The following is a 17,217-nucleotide window of genomic DNA, read 5'->3' as shown; positions in this document are numbered from 1 at the left end:
CAAACATAAGGCATATTATTTCTACCCAAGACTGGATTTTAATATATCTCCTGGGAAATTAACATTTTAGGATATAAGAATGTAAATTGTGTATGAGCCCAGTTTCCCTGGCTGTCTAACTCATTGTTCTTGTTCTGGCAGTACCCAAAGTACTTTTAAGCAGGAGTCGTGATTGTCCTCAGAGGCATCAATCTAATCAAATTTACATCATGAAACTTTCTCATCTTCTGTAACTCACTTCTGGATCTATTTTCTATTAACTCATCCAATCATTTTTGAAAGCATTTCTATTTTAGCATGCATTGCCAGCTGGAAATACAGAGTTCTTCAAGTTTATAGTTCTTATATAAGTTCTTATAAATATTTCCATTGAAGCATCAAAACATAGGTCCAACCACTAGTTTTAAAGTACATAGTACTCAACATTTGAGTGTATAAACCTGTGTCACAATGAAAAACAGAAAAAGATCCTGGACTGGAGCTAGACCTGTTTTCCTGACCAAATATCAATCATATATATGTATTATATACACCACATATGCAATATATATACCATGTATGTCTGATATATATACTACATAATGTGTGAAATATATGCCACGTATATATATGTGATATATACTATATTCCCTTTCAAAATATATAAATATATGAAAATAAACTCCTATTCTATAATTAGCTTACAAAATAATTATGAGCCCACTCCATGCCTGCTTCTTGGGGAGTCTGCTTCTCATTCTCCCTCTGCCCCTCCCCATGCTCTCTCTCTGTCTCTCAAATAAGTAAATCTTTAAAAAAATAAATAAATCTATGCTAAGGAAAATTATTATCTGCAGATTATTCCACACTCTAGGAGAAGACTAGGTGGCTAACTTACTGATACAGGCTGGGGATGCCAAGATTTAGGTAAGAATAAATTAAGTTTCCAGGTGAGTTTAGGTTGGTTTTGTTTGTATTTGTATTAAATACACATTTGGTGTGTATTTATTTGTTTGTATTTGTATTAAATACACATTTGGTGTGTATTTATTTGTTTTTGTTTAATTCACCAGTTCTTAGATTAACAGCCTATACCTTTAGCCTAGCACTAGAGAGCTGGTTCAACAGATAGAGGATGAAAAGGCTCATTAAATTTCCAGTATCTACAACCAAGTCTGCCTTTCATTACCCTGTTCATGCCAGAGACCACCTGAACTTGGTGGTCAGCTGTTCTGGCACTGTTGAAAGATAAACTTCCACACCACCAAGGTGTAAGTATTCCCTGCTCCTTTACTTTTCTTCCCTTAGGTGTTTTAAGGACAACTTTGGGTTGAGGAAAATAAAGTTCGACCAATTAGTTTGAAGTATTTGTTGGATACGCTGCTCTGGTCTGGTAGTTCTAGGCCTAATACAATAGGTCTGTATTAGAAGAGAAGGCTGATCTTTCCTCCAGAGGTTATTACTTCATATGTCTCCCAAAGACCTAGGTTTTTCTACATGCATGATAAAGTGTTTGGAGTTTATCTCCTGTGAAGGATGCAAATTTTACTCCCCCCCCCCCCACAAAGCCTTTTACCTTCACTGCCAGGTAGGGGTTGTTGGTTACTTGCTTCAGAAAGCGGCTCTCTGGCTCTCTTGGCGTAAGTCATAGACCTTGCTGCTGCTGTGGGCCTCTCGGCCATCTTTCTCTGAAGGTTCTCTCGCCTGGCACGGGTTCGTTCAAGCAGCTTCTACATATGTAGAGCAGTGTTAAAAGACAAGCTTAGTCAAAAGTTCACAAAACTTGAGGTACCTTCCAAAATCACCAACTGCCATATAGGGTAACAGTTAAATATATTTCAAAGGTGAAATCCTAAGTAATTATGTCAAAATTCACCAAATAAGCATCCCAAAGTCAAATTACAGAGGTAGTATGAATAAAATATGTAAAATTGTTTGTATGAGATTTTTTTTTAATTTATTTATTCATGAGAGGCACAAAGATAGGGAAGCCGAGGCAAAAGGAGAAGCAGGCTCCCTGAGGAGCAGGGAGCCAGATGCTGAACTCGATCCCAGGATTCTTGGATCATGACCTGAGCCAAAGGCAAGTACTTAACCGACTGGGGCACCTGTCTTTTCATCAAAAGTAGAATCTATTTCCACACCCTTGCATTGGGCTGGCCTTATAATTCACCTTGACCAAGAAACAGTGGCGGAAATGATACTTCATGACTTCCAACTCCAGGCCTCAGAGGTCTTAGTTTCTCTTCTCACTCTCTTGGAACACTACCACGAGGTGAAGAAGCCCAGGTCAAGCCTGCTAGAGACACCGCCCCCAGCTGAGAGCTAGCATCAACCACCAGACCTGTGAGGAAGGCCATTTTAGACCATTCAGTCCCAGATGATTTGCCAGATCACTGCAGACTCCTGCATGACCCCAGGGGACACCACTGGAAGCACAGGCTAGCTGAGCCCAACACAAATTGCCGAGCCACTGAATCATGAGAAATAACATGGTGGTTGTTTTCAGCACTTTGGTGAGGAGAATTAGAGTCTGCCAAAGATGTTCATTTCCTTAATCCCATGAGCCTGTGAATATGTTACCGGCAAAAGGGACTTTGCTGATGTGATTAAGAACCTTGAGATGGAAAGATTATCCTGGATTATCTGGGTGGGCCCAATGTAATCACCATTGTCCTTAGGAGAGAAAAGAGTCAGGAGGGTCAGATATGCAACCAAAGAAGCAGGGCTTGGAGTGATGTGATTGGTGGCTCTGAAGATGGAGGAAGGGACCACACGCCAAAAAATGCAGGTGGCCTCTAGAAGCTAGAAAAGGTGAGGAAACAGTCTTCAGAATGAACACAATCCTGCCAACACCTTGTTCTTACCCCAATAAAATCCATCAGCCTTATGACCTTCAGAAGATAATAAATACATGGGATTTTAAACCACTAAGAGTGTGGTAATTTGTTACAGCAACAAAACTAATACAACCACTAAGATTTGGTATAACAGTAAACGGCAAGAGATAACGGACATATTTAGTCCTTTGAAAACGTGACCTTTCCTAAGATGACAAAACAAACAAAAACCACCACCACTAATAAAATCCCGTGTTTTATTTAACTATCAATATATAATAAAATAATTTTAAGTTGGTATCTTAACCATTCCATAAATTCATGATTACTCTGTTCTTACCCTGAATCTACTAATGCTTCTGTTCAAATCAGTATGGCAAAACAAACACAAGACCCTGTAAAACATTTCTTTTTCTTTCAAAAGTACACAACTAAAGGAGGCATGCAAAATTATTGGCTGGAATTTATGGGCAGCCCAGGTGGCTCAGCGGTTTAGCGCCGCCTTCAGCTCAGGGCGTGATCCTGGAGACCTGGGATTGAGTCCCAGGTCAGGCTCCCTGCACGGAGCTTGCTTCTCCCTCTACCTTTATCTCTGCCTCTCTCTGTGTGTGTCTCTAATGAATAAATAAATAAAATCTTTTAAAAAAAAATTTTTCCCCACTGGAGTTTATACACTGCCCTGAACACAGATACATAGAGCTAGTATAGACTAAAGGAATTACACACCCATTTGATCTTTTTAATTTCCTCAATTAGAAGAGAATAAGTGTTCTTTAAAATTCCTCTGAGTATGCAAAAGAAACATGAGCTAAATTTGGAAGAAGGCACAATTTTCCACTTTTCTTAGGAATGATTTCTCACTGAAATAAGTGACGCTAAATTGACATGCTATGTGGCTGAGAGTTAATTTATGAACCAAATGCCTTCCAAAACACAAGACCTTCACCCTTTAAAAATCTTCAACAAACTCAAAAGTGATATTGTTACATAAATTCATATATGTAAGAGAACTTCCCCCATGATAAAATGTATCACTCCTCAGATACAAAACTAGTCTAATTTTATTCATTCGTGGACATGCCCACATTCCATTCTGGTCAGTTAGAATACTTGTGAGTCAGTATATCTTCAGTTACTATGAGTAAGAGGTCAGTCACAAAAGAATGTGGCTGTGCCATTCAAACATACACAAGAGCTCTACTGTATCCATTAGATTCAAAGATTTCAAAATTTAAAAAAAAATAAAATAGATAAGCAAAAATTCCCTAATCTATAAAATAAACACTGAAGATTACTTTAAAGGAAATTACATATCGAAGGAACGTAAACTCAATAGTTCAATAAACCTAAGTCTCCACAATAAAGCATCAAGAATTCAAGGGTTCTTTATTTACAAGGTACATTCTTTCAAATATCACACCTCCTTCTTCAAATAATGGAGGCGTTAAAAAAAAAAATGCAGTAACTAATGGAACCAGAAATAAGACATTCCACATGGATGAATCTGAAATAACTGAAGCTTATAGTCCTTAGCCACTTCTGCCAGATGAGAACCTGAAATCATTTCTGACAGAAACCTTTCTAAGAGGTATTCCTGATTTCCCTACCTTCTTAAACAGAATAGACTCAATATAAATTAACTTATTTCCAATACGCTCTAGCAGCAATCTTTCCCAGGTCAATGCAGAGATTTTCATTTAACTCTCAAAAATAAGAGAAACTCTATTCAAAACAGTAACCACATGTTCATTTACTCATTGCACAGAAGATGCCTTACAGAATATTTTAATTGTGGCTTTTCTACTTTAAGGATCCTACATGAAAAGCTCCGACTGGGCACACCTATCTCTGGGGTCCCCTGTGGCAGTCTTGGACTGAAGTGATCATTCTCCAGGAGATCCTCAAACTAAGAGGCTGACACTAATGTTATGAGCAGTCAGTTTATGGTTTTAAATTAACCTACCAGCAAGCACAACAGCACTACCATTTACACAAAGTACTTTCCATGTCTGCACACAAAAACTCACTTCATTTTCAAAATTTTACTTGGCAGGTTCTGTTTTTTTTCTGTTTCACAGATGAAGAATCTCAAGCACAGGTTAAAAAATAAGCCATAGGTCACATAGCTAAGAAGTAGCAAGATAGAATACAAAAACCGGGCCCCAGAGTTTGGGCTCTTAATCACTTTGCTATAAACTATTATAAAGGGGCGCCTGGATGGCTCAGTCAGTTAAATGGCTCAGTTCAGGGTCATGAGTTCAAGCCCTGCATTGGGCTCCACATTGGGTATAGAGCCTTAAAAAAGCTGTCTTTTGACTAAATTCAATTGCTCTTTTTAAGAAATTATTATCCGGAGAACTAACTTCATACCAACATAACTTTTTAAATGTTATCAGCTGGTCATAATAATAAACATCTGCCTTAACTGCTTATTTGTCTTCATGGACATCAAGATGGCTTATTTCTGGTTGGTCCAGGAAGAATACAGAAAGACATTGCCCTGTGGACCTTGTCTAGATCCTGATTCAAACAAATTGCAAAACCATGAAGCACTTAAAGAAATCTGAACACTGACAGAATATTTGATATTAAGAAACTGCCGCTAAATTTTTAGGTGTAATAATGGCACTATGATTATTTTTTAAAGTGCTTAGTGTTTAACGATCAATACTGAAGTATTTAGGTATGAAATTATATGGTCTCTACAATTTGTTTCAAAGGATTCAGTGGGAGGGATTACAGGGGAATACAGTGAAACAATATGACCATGTGTTGCTGGGTGAGAAGCCCATGAGGAGTTATTATACTTGAATAATTTAATATTTTCTACAATAAAGTTAAGAACATTGCTAAAATGTTCTTGCAGCTATGTTATATGTAATTATTGGTTTGTAAAATAATTTGCATGGGGCAGTGTGGGTGGCTCAGTGGTTTAGCGCCGCCATCAGCCCAGAACGTGATCCTGGAGGCCTGGGATCAAGTCCCACGTCAGGTTCCCTGCATGGAGCCTGCTTCTCCCTCTGCCTGTGTCTGCCTCTATCTTTCTCTCTGTGTCTCTCATGAATAAATAAATAAAATCTTTTTTTTTAAATAAAATCTTTAAAAAAAAGACAAAAAAATAATGTGCATGGAATGGCTTTTTTCTTTATTATTTCAGCAGAATGTTATTGGATGCCTTGATGTTAAGGAAACATCTCTCTGAAAAGGACAGAACAGGCCTGCCTTTATGAAGCTCATGTTCTGACAGGAATTATGTTCAACAGGTAAGTGCAAGTGAGATGAGCATTGTGAGAGGTGATCTGCCCTCCGAAGAAGGAAAATCAAAGTGCGAGCTGGAGGTTAAATCAGTCTGCCAAGCGGAAGGAGCAGGGAGAGAAGAGTGCGCCACACAGCACCAGCGACAGCAGCAGGGAGAAGCAATGCCCAACAGCCTTGTTGGAGGAAAAGAGAGTTTCGGACGGCTGCAGCTTCATCAGCCAGAGCTACCAAGAGAATTAGCCCTAATGCACTGACATTACTGTAATGAATTAACATCTCTCCTGTGGTTGTAGGATGTCATGGTTATGAATCACCTTTGGGAAAATTAACAAAATAGTCTCTCAAATCATTTTCTGTGGTTCTGATAAGGAACTCCGGTTGAGAAAATCATTTTAACTGATCCTCAGTCCTTTTAGGACAAAGAACTGTTGCAGTTCACATTCCTGTGCAAAAATGCGATGAATGCTATAATTAAACACCTAGTCACTGGAACCAATTCAGATAGTGCGCTCATTACCAATTAAGGAAGAGATGTCAAAGTTGTTTACTCCAACTGTAACTGCTCTTTTATAATATAAACGATACAGGTTTCTGAGCACACTCTAAAATGGAAGATTTCTTTCGAATAAAAGTTTCTTTCAACTGAGATTTAGTAGTAGCTTTGGAATGACATTTTGAAGTAAAATGAAATACAACTTTCAGCCAACTTTCAAAATGCTTTGTTCCTGTCAGTGACTTAGGAGAATAAAAGGAATATTCAGGACGCATAGGGCAAATGTTTTAAGGAATCCTATTCTAGCCTAGTAACATAAAATGAAATATCCTCTTTAACTCCAAAGTACGTGAAAAATAATACATGGCACATGAACAGCCCTATTCTTTAAAACTAATACAAAAATGTGTTCTGGGTATTCTCTTAGAATCCTTAAGGAAGGTTAACAAATTAATGTTTTCTCCTACATGATTGAGAATTTGAAACCAAAACAAATACTGTTATGTTTAAATACAAGTAAACTGTAACTGTTGAAACTTTTAGCATCTTAGGCTTAAGGAATTATACTTCCCATGGCATTTAAGTTTTTGAATCTAGCAGAGACATTTTTATTTTTATTTTTTTTATGATTTTATTTATTTATCCGTGAGAGATACACACAAAGAGAGAGAGAGGGGGGCAAGGGACACAGGCAGAGGGAGAAGCAGGCTCCATGCAGGGAGCCCGATGTGGGACTCAATCCCGGGTCTCCAGGATCACACCCTGGGCCGAAGGCAGGTGCTCAACCACTGGGCCACCCGGGCTGCCCACGTAGAGACATTTTTAGGCCCACTTTGCAACAACTCAAGAAATTAGGTCTGAACCTCGCATAACCACCTAAAGAGGAACTGCCCTACAAGAAAAGGGGGTGGTGGGATCCCTGGGTGGCACAGCGGTTTGGCGCCTGCCTTTGGCCCAGGGCGCGATCCTGGAGACCCGGGATCGAATCCCGCGTCGGGCTCCCGGCGTGGAGCCTGCTTCTCCCTCTGCCTGTGTCTCTGCCTCTCTCTCTCTCTCTCTCTCTCTGTAGCTATCATAAATAAATAAAAATTAAAAAAAAATTAAAAAAAAAAAGAAAAGAAAAGGGGGTGGACAACTGGCAACACGAAACCAAGCTGAGTATATCCATGTATGTTCTCAACAAGACTGGCCAAGGAGAGAGAGAAATAACTGACACAATGATGCAACGAATCCATGTTCAATTTCCAAAGGACAAAAGACGAGTAGAGCATTGCTTGTAACGTGATGCTCCATACACACGAAGAGGTTTACTATTTCCTTACTCTGCTTAAAAAAAAAAAAAAATCGTTGGCTACTAATTTTGCTGGTGTCTGTTGGACTAGCACTGTTTCCTCCCCGTTCCTGGGTCAATCCCGTGTCAATCCCGGGGGTTGGGACGACTTCTTCCTCATGTAGCAGAGCGATCCAATCTAAAGATACTATTGACATTATCGGAACCGATGCAATGGTTTCAGGTACTGGCTGATGTTAACGTTTGGCTGTCATTTTCCTTTTCCTTTTTAAAGATTTTATTTATTTATTCATGATTGAGAGGCAGAGACACCGGCAGAGGGAGAGGCAGGCCCCACGCAGGGAGCCCGGCGCGGGACTCGATCCCGGGTCTTAAGGGTCACGCCCTGGGCTCCCCGGGGCTCCCTGGCTGTCATTTTTTTTTTCTTTGTACAGATTTTATTTATTCATGATAGAGAGAGAGAGAGGCAGAGACACAGGCAGAGGGAGAGGCAGGCCCCACGCAGCCAGCCCGGCGCGGGACTCGATCCCGGGTCTCGGGGTCACGCCCCGGGCCGAGGGCGGCGCTAGGCCGCTGGGCCCCCGGGGCCCCCGGGCCGTCCTGCTCGCCCGCCGCATTCCACGGGCCGCGAACCCCCGCAAGGCCGGTCCGCGGCGGCGGCTGCACCTGCGCGGAGTCCCGCCAGCCGCCGCCTGCACCCTGCGCCCTGCCCGCCTCGCGCTGCCAGCAGGACCAGGTCCGCCGGCCGCAACCGCACCCTCGGGAGGGACCGGGCTCCTCCGCAGGACAGCGGGCCTCACCCTCTGGATCGGGGCCGGCGGGGGGCTCCGCACCCCAAGCTCCCCTCCCTGAGCTTCAGCCGCAGCGCCGCGAGCCGTCAGCCGCCGACCCCGAGCCGCCGCGGGGCGGGGGGGAGGGGAGGGGCGCCGGGCTGACCCCCCGCACACCCGCTGCGCACGCGCGCGCACGCGCCCTCCGCCCGGGGCGCCCGGGGGTCGACGGGCGGTGGGAAGGGTCGGGTCGGGTCGGGGTCGGGGTCGGGGTCGGGGTGAGGGCGGCGGCCGCGGGCGGCGATGGCAGGCTGCGCCCGCAGGCTTTCTCACCTCGGTAAACGGGTCCATCGCCCCGGACTCCGCGGCTCGACTGCGCGACGACGGTGGTCCAAGTTCGGAAAAGGGAAAGAAGTGAGTCTCAGTTCCGGGCGCCGCCTGGGGAGAACCCGACGCTCCCAAACTGCTCCTGCCGCCCGCCCCTCAGCCGCCGGGTCGGACTCGGCCTCCTGCGGCCGTTCGAATTTGAATTTCAGCGCCGGTGCAGCGCGCCTGCGCGCCGGGCGGGGGCGGGACGCGCCTCTGCACGCCCCGCCCCCGCCCCCTCCCCCTCCTCCCCCCCCGCTCCGGGTCACGTGGCCGGGCCCGGGCCGCCGCCCCTGGGTCACACCCGGAGCTCGGGAGGCCGCGGGGCGGCGGGAGGTGCGGCGCTCCCCGGGCGCAGCCGCCTCCGGGCCCGAGGCCTCACCGCCACGCTCGCACAGCCCCGCTGCTTAGGCTCGCAGCCCGCGGTGCTTGCACCTTTCCCGCCTGACGTCATCGCTTCCCAGGGGGTTCACGGGGCCTCGCGGTTGCCTGCAACGTGCTTCCCACCCTCCCCGACGGGGACTGTCGCCCTCATGGGGACATTCGGGGCGAGCGGCCCACCTAGGGCGCTGGAGACCTTTCCCCTCTAGGAAACGAAGACTTAAGGTTAACAAGCCGTGGGTGAAATGTTCATGCCCCACCCAAACCGCCGCGCCTCCTTATTTTAGATCCCATCCAAACGCGTTAGGCCTGGAAGGATTAAGAAGCCACGCATCCACCTTGGCTCTTAACAGCCAACAGCGCGGAGGCCCTGAGACAAGGAGCCCTTTGTCCGAGAGGGTGAAACACCCCATTCTCAGCTCAGGGTCCCCCTTTCCACCAGGTCAAGCTGCGCCTCAACGACCGTTCTTTACGGATGGCTCAGAATTGCAACATACGTCATGCAATTACTGTTTCCGATTCATTTCTCCTTTAGCAAGTCCGTGTTAGGGCATGTAGAGACAGCAGTGGTGGACGTGCTGGGCTGAGAAGCAGCAGCACCCTGTAGACCAAGGGGTGGCCGCCTAACGGCTGCACAAACCAAAACGGTTCCTCCCAAGTAAGAGGTTTGGGTATGTTTAATGACCTTTCCATCTTTTTTTTAGAATTTTTTTTTATTTTTATTTATGATAGTCATAGAGAGAGAGAGAGAGAGAGAGAGAGGCAGAGACACAGGCAGAGGGAGAAGCAGGCTCCATGCACCGGGAGCCTGATGTGGGATTCGATCCCGGGTCTCCAGGATCACGCCCTGGGCCAAAGGCAGGCGCCAAACCGCTGCGCCACCCAGGGATCCCATGACCTTTCCATCTTATCAGTCTGTAGACTTTACCAAAAGTATTTCACTAATAATAATGTCTAATGTGAATTTTGATGCTGTAGGTTGTAAAAAAGGAAGAGAGAAAGAAAGAAAAGAAAATAATTGAATTCTGAGTGGAGTAGGAAGAAACTGGGATCTTGGCTCTACCAGGACCCTGTGACCTTAGGCAAATCATTTAAAAATCCAGTGTTTTTAAAACCTTTGAGGGGAGGCACAGACCTTTTGAAAATACAATTAAAGCGGACCCTCTACCTAGAAAAATGCCCATTTAATCATAAAGTATTTGACACAATTCCATGAAGTTCATGGTCACCAAGTTAGCAGTTTATGGTTTAGCCTCTCTGGATTTTAGTTTACTCATCTGTCTAATGGGAATAACCAACTGCCCAGTTCACCGCAGAGTCTTTAGGAGGATCAGATGAAAAACCGAAACAGATCCCAAAGTATTCTGTAATAGCGACTATAGCTTCTACCCCCCCAAGGGTTTGGTATTATCAAATTATTGATATTTAACTCAAAATACACTAACTTAGGAACCAAAGAAGAAAAGGTGTTTGAATTTTTTTCACTGCTAGACAGGGAAAGGATGTGTGTGTGTGCATATTGGAAGGGAGGGGGAGAGTGTGTTTTAAACAATGTTGGAAAAGTCTTTGGAGATTTATGTAGTCTGTGTGCCTTCCCTCTTCGTCTTCTGCGAGCTTTAGGCTCCTCATAACCAGATTCCAGTCAAGACTAAAAGAGGTACATAAAACACAGTGCAGTATAACTCGTCCAAATATTTAGTTTATCTTTTGTCATAATCCCCTTATATCTTTGGTCTTTACGCTGATAATAACAATGGTGAAGGTGATAGCAACCACCAAAACAGTAGCTACGACTTTTTAAACAGCCCCAGCTGCCAGAAACTGCTAGATACTCAAGTCTACTCTTGTTCAAGTACAGCGATTGTCACCTGACAAGTCTTTTTTTCTATTCTACCCCGTTCTTACTTCATTTTTCAGTTTATAAGCTGAAATTACTCTTCTCTTTTTAAAACTTGTGTTATAAAATATTTCCAGTTCACAAAAAAGTAATGAATAAACAAAACCATGTACCCACCATCTAGTTTAAAGAGATATATAATGTTATACTTGAAGTCTCTTGTGTATCCCTTCTTAATTCCATTCACCTTCGCTCCTCAGGGGTAAAAGTAATCTGATTTTAATGTTTATCATGCTCATGAAATTCATGTATTTTTATTACATCTACATATATATCCATAACAATATATTGTGATCTGAATAACTTTTTTTTTTGCTGTATGTGCCTTTCTGCAGTTATTAATCTTTCTACTAAGTATTCTTGTTTGAGATTCATCCTCACCAATAGCCACTTTTCATTCAGTTTCATGGCTGTATTATATTGTATGAATATACTTGCAATTATGTATCCATTATCCTATTAATGGATGTTTAGCTCATTAACAATATTTCATTCCAAAGATTCCATGATGCTATATTTTTATGTCACCTTATATACACATGCAAAATTTTTATCTACAGTAATATACCTAGGAATTATTTTGATAAATATATTTCAATATTATTGCCAGATATTAAAAATAAATTTACTCTTCAAAATGATTGTCACAATTTTTACTTCAGTCAGCAGTATATGAGCAGCATGTCTGCTACTGCAGTGCCTCCCTAACACATAGCTACTTTTTAGATTTTGCCATTCTAGTCTGTGTGCACTTGTTACTCCTGAATTTGAACATTATTTCATGTGTTTATTGGCCTTTCAGGTTTCCTTTTCTGTGAATTTCAACTCTATATCTTTTGCCTATTTTTCCACGCAGTTAGTTTTTTCTTATTGATTCACAGGCATTTTGTTTAGCATTTTCTGGAAAAATAACTCTTTTTAGCTTATAAATGTCTTTCCTTAGTTTATGGTTTATCTTTTCACTTTAGGATGTCTTGGATGTGCAGAAATGTTTAATACTAATGTAATTAGATATATGTATATTTTCTTTCTGGGGATGTGCTTTTATCTGTCAAGAAATCCTTCCCTACTCTGAGGTTATAAAAATGTTCTCCCCTATTTTCTTCTAAAAATTATTGTTTTCATCATTTTGTCCTTAAGTTATCTGAATTGATTTTTTTTATTTGGATAGCCAAATGTCTTAGCAACACTTATTTGTCCATTCTTTCCCCCACTTACCTATATATATCAAGTTTTTGTGTATATGTAGGTGTATTTTAGAGCTCTTTATTCTGTTCTCCTGGTTCATTTCTCTATTCTTCCCATATCAAACCATCTTAATTATAAGAGTTGATATCTGGTAGGCAAGTTAATAATTAACTTGGCTTGGCTAATTGACTTAGCTAATTTGGCTTCTTGCTTTTACAATTTATGGCGAAATTGTCAAATTCCACACAAAGGGGAAAAAAAATCCCTTGATATTTTTGTTGGAACTATATCAAATTTATCACATAATTTAGAGAGAGTTGGCATCTTTGTGATATTGAGCCTTTCCATTTGTGAACATGGTACATCTTGATTAACTTAAGTCTACTTTAACATTTTCCAAAAATACTTATAATGTGCTTCTGTACAGATCTTTAAATTTATTCTTTTGTATTTTTGTTGTTGCTACTTTTACATATGATATCTTTTAAATTATTTTTAAATAATTATTGGTATTTAGGGACATAATTGATTATTGTAAACCTACTCTAATATCTTTTAGTTTTAGTAATTTATAGAGAAAGATCTTTTTAAAATGTAAATTATGCAGTGTCAATTCCTTATTCAGAGTTAGTTCGTGCCTTCCATTGCAATTAGAATAATATCCAAATTATCTATCATACTACAAAGCCCTAAATGATCTGGACTGTTTTCTTCTCCTAATACATGCCAAATATCACAGTACCCTCCCTTTTTTTCACTAGGCTCCAGCTTCATAGGTTTTTTTCCAGGACAAACAAAAAGACAGATTCCTTTCTTCTTCAAGAATTTTCCACCTCCTACATACTCCTCTTTAGATCTACCCAGGTCTGGCTCCTCATTAATTGAGTGCTTGCTGGAATGTACTACCTCTCAAAGAAGACTTCCCTGATTGGGTGGCCACACTCTTTCTTTTGGCCCCTTCCCAGTCACTTTCCATCCTGTTACCGTGATTTATTTTTTTCACTGCAATTCCACTTATGTGGAATGATTTTTGTTATGTATTTATGTTTATTTCCTGTCTGTCCTACTAGAGTATAAGCTATGGGATGGCAGAAGCATGTCTTACTTATAGCTGTAACCCAGCACCTTCTGGGAATGTGAGTTCGGTAGATGTTTTCTGAGTGAATGAGTTTAAGATAACTATTATTCCTATTTTAGATATAGGAAAACTGAGATACAAACAGGCTGAGTGATTGGACCATCACCTAATAATTTGAACAAGATCTCGGTGACTTCAAATTCTAGACTGTTCATACTCTAGAATTGACATTTGACATTTCAGTTCATTTATTTTTTTGGATCAGCAAAGACACAATAATGATGTAAATGTGCCCTTGAGCTATAGCTAAAGGCCTGAAAATAGCAACCATGCTTTTCTCATGGAATTGTTTTCTCAAAAAAAAAAAAAAAATTTTTTTTTTAAATTATTGAAAAGAAGTGTGTGCTATAATCACATGATTATTGGTATAGACTATGCAGCTTGGTTTAAATGATGTTAATATTCTAAAAGTCATCAGAAGTGTCTTTCCTGTTTTTAAAATGAAAACCACAACCTCTCAAGTTATTTAGGTAAAGACCACAGCTTATTACATTAATTTAAGAATAGAATCAAGGCGATGTAGATTCAAGGTGACACTAGTAAATGAGATTTGTGCCTTCTAAGATCCTTCCTTTTCAACAAAGGAACCTAATTATCATATCTTTCACAGATAAAATTGTGAAAAGCATTTGAAAAATTTGAAAGCATTTACTCAATAAAGACACTCCCAATGCTATTTGTATATTTACAGTTAATTTTTCAAAATACATTCACACTCATTTTCTTTTTATTCACAGAATGATACAATGATGTAAATATTCTTATTTTTACAGGGAGAGAAAAAGCCAAGGTCTAACCACAAGGCAGTAGCAAGAAGGATTAAAGTCAAGTTCTCTACTTCAGGTTAGCTGGCTGAAGGGCCACTTCTTTTACACATTTACTATAATGAAATAAGAACCATCAAAGAATGTTATATACATGTTACTGAAAAGGGATTGTCTTATTTATTATGATCTCTGCTGTTAATGGTCCTTAGCATCACTTTTTAATGGTTCTTAGCATCAGATTTTTTTTCCTTTTCTAAGTTAATCAATGAAACTGTTTCATATTCCAAAGTGAGGGAAAACAAATTGTCCTTTCTGACCATATTATACTGTTCTTAAAACCCAATGTAACTATAGTCATATCATTCTCAAAATTCATATAGCTTTAATCTCCTTTTTACTTTCTCAAGTAGTAAGTAAGGGTGTTAAGAGAATTCAGATTTGGGATCCCTGGGTGGCGCAGCGGTTTGGCGCCTGCCTTTGGCCCAGGGCGCGGTCCTGGAGACCCAGGATCGAATCCCACGTCGGGCTCCCGGTGCATGGAGCCTGCTTCTCCCTCTGCCTGTGTCTCTGCCTCTCTCTCTCTCTCTGTGTGACTATCATAAATAAATAAAAAATTAAAAAAAAAGAGAGAATTCAGATTTAAAGAACTACAGCGGGATCCCTGGGTGGCGCAGCGGTTTAACGCCTGCCTTTGGCCCAGGGCCTGATCCTGGAGACCCGGGATCGAATCCCGCGTCAGGCTCCCAGTGCATGGAGCCTGCTTCTCCCTCTGCCTATGTCTCTGACTCTCTCTCTGTGTGTGACTATCATAAATAAATAAAAATTAAAAAAAAAATAAAGAACTACAGCAAACCCTTTCACAAAGAGGAACAATTCCTTTACGTACTTATCACACTATAATTTATATATTGATAACTTTACCTTTTCTTACTAGATTTTTTAAAGCTATATTCACAGAGCCTATTTTTAAATTTTTTAAATGATCCATATTAAAGAAAAGCAGTTCTTAAATATTACAAAGTAGCACAAGCCGATATTTCTCTTTTTTGAAGATTTTATTTATTTATTCATGAGCGACACAGAGAGAGGCAGAGACACAGGCAGAGGGAGAAGCAGGCTCTATGAAGGGAGCCCGATGCGGGACTCAATCCCAGGACTCCAGGATCACACCCTGGGCCGAAGTGAGGCGCTCAACCACTGGGCCACCTAGGCGTCCCAAGAAGCCAATATTTCTTAAATATAAAGTCTCTCTAATGGATATCAAAAATAAAACCTTAAATTTGATGCCAGAAGAAGATTCATTGTCTTCCATTTATATGTCATGAACTTCATCTTCCAAACACATCAAAAATTTCTCTTCACATGGTACTTTTAGACCATGGTTCTTCTACTCTCTCATTAATGCCTCCAAATTTTGGCATTCGTGACATCCACTTTCACTCCTCACTTCCTTGCTTCTCACAATCAGACATCATCCTGGTCTTCCTTGGCACCATTCATGCCTGACATGTAATAGGCCACCGAGAAATGTTTGCTGGTGAACTCTCAGAGACTGCAGTCTCTGACCTCACCATTCCTCAAACCTTCCAAACTGACTGACCCCCTCCTCTCTTCTGCTTAGCCATCACAGGTATGGCCATACTTGGCTGCTAGTCAACACTTGTAAGTGCTCTATCTCTAAGATTTCAAACCCAAAAACTGGACTCCTGATTGTAATCTCAAATCTTTACCTCTTCTCCACTGCTGCTCGCTCTTGCTAAACCCACAAGCCCCGCTAACCCTAAACTTCAATCCATTCTCCTTTCCTAACTTTTGGTCAAATGAAAAATGTTATAACCTGTGCTCTGAATTAGCCCTGAACTCCCACCTTGCTTTTTTCTATGAAGTCATGTGCTAAGTAGTTCAGTCTATTGTGAAAAGGATGCTAAGAGAAAAGGGAGTTTTAAAAAAAGAGCTGGTAAGGATCACCTGATTCAGCCCTTTAAAATAGTACATGAGGAAAAAGATGATGACTAGTCTTTTTCAGAACCTGTGATTGACCCTTTCCAGGTCTCTCCCCCAAACACTGCCCAGGCTCCTTTATGTCTTACCTATTCCCTACCCAGCCAGGCCCCAAGAGAAACTATTTCAGTACCATTTTCCTTGGGCCCTTGTCCTTGCTGCATTTATCTTGCCAATTTCTAATCTTCTGTTTTTTCTACTTTTCTTGGCTTGCTGAGCGTTGAGCCACTTCCATTTCAAATTTATCCTAACTAGATGTTTCATGTTGCTTTGGAATCCTTTCTTTCTTACCCATTTGAATTCCTTTTAAATTATCAGTTTCCCATCCTACTCTCTTACTCTCTGCAAATGAGTTTACTGCTCACTTTGCTTAATGTTTAAAGCCAAGGAAAGTGCTCAAAGAATAGAAAACTCTCAATCATTTGCTGTTTCCTGAATATACCATGCTCTGCTACATCCATGACTTTCTCACTTTGATTTTGCTACTGAAATGCCCTCACAGCACCTTTGGATATCTATATTAGGCCAGCTGAATATCATGTCTTACAAGGTTCCCCACCTAGTTCATTTTCTACTTTAGTTCTCAATTTGCATCACTTTATTTTGATATAATTTCAGACTTAAAAGTTGCAACAGTTTTATTCATATACACACAGAAAAAAAGAATCTCAGGATGCCTTTCAATCAGATTCTTAATATAGTAACATTTTACTACATTTGCTTTGTTCTCATTCCCTCTCTCTCTCTGTACATTTGTTCTCCTTTCCTCTCTCTCTCTCTGTACATGTACACACACACATGTATTTATACATATACATAATCTAAAGTATTTAGGGATAAAAGGGTAT

The 17,217-nt window shown here is 41.1% G+C and overlaps 2 protein-coding genes across 4 annotated transcripts in view; one reads left to right on the top strand and one right to left on the bottom strand.

The window, feature by feature from the left end:
* The window catches only part of ANLN (anillin, actin binding protein), a 49,613-nt gene extending 40,557 nt beyond the window's left edge, over positions 1-9,056 (bottom strand). For all 3 annotated transcript variants that reach the window (XM_055314514.1, XM_055314516.1, XM_055314515.1), the window contains exons 1-2: positions 8,965-9,056; positions 1,556-1,709 (exon numbers count right to left, since the gene is read on the bottom strand). In XM_055314514.1, the coding sequence (XP_055170489.1) occupies positions 1,556-1,709; positions 8,965-8,982 (172 nt within the window). In that variant the 5' untranslated portion in view covers positions 8,983-9,056. The remainder of the gene's footprint in view (positions 1-1,555; positions 1,710-8,964) is intronic.
* The window catches only part of MATCAP2 (microtubule associated tyrosine carboxypeptidase 2), a 60,258-nt gene continuing 51,975 nt past the window's right edge, over positions 8,935-17,217 (top strand). The window contains exons 1-2 of the mRNA XM_055314519.1: positions 8,935-9,045; positions 14,375-14,444. Coding sequence (XP_055170494.1) covers positions 8,935-9,045; positions 14,375-14,444 — 181 coding nt within the window. The remainder of the gene's footprint in view (positions 9,046-14,374; positions 14,445-17,217) is intronic.

The sequence above is a fragment of the Nyctereutes procyonoides genome, unplaced genomic scaffold, assembly GCF_905146905.1.
Source record: "Nyctereutes procyonoides isolate TBG_1078 unplaced genomic scaffold, NYPRO_anot_genome, whole genome shotgun sequence".
Classification (NCBI taxonomy): domain Eukaryota; kingdom Metazoa; phylum Chordata; class Mammalia; order Carnivora; family Canidae; genus Nyctereutes; species Nyctereutes procyonoides.
The sequence above is the reverse complement of the archived record's forward strand: the minus strand, read 5'-3'. Positions and strand labels throughout refer to the sequence as shown.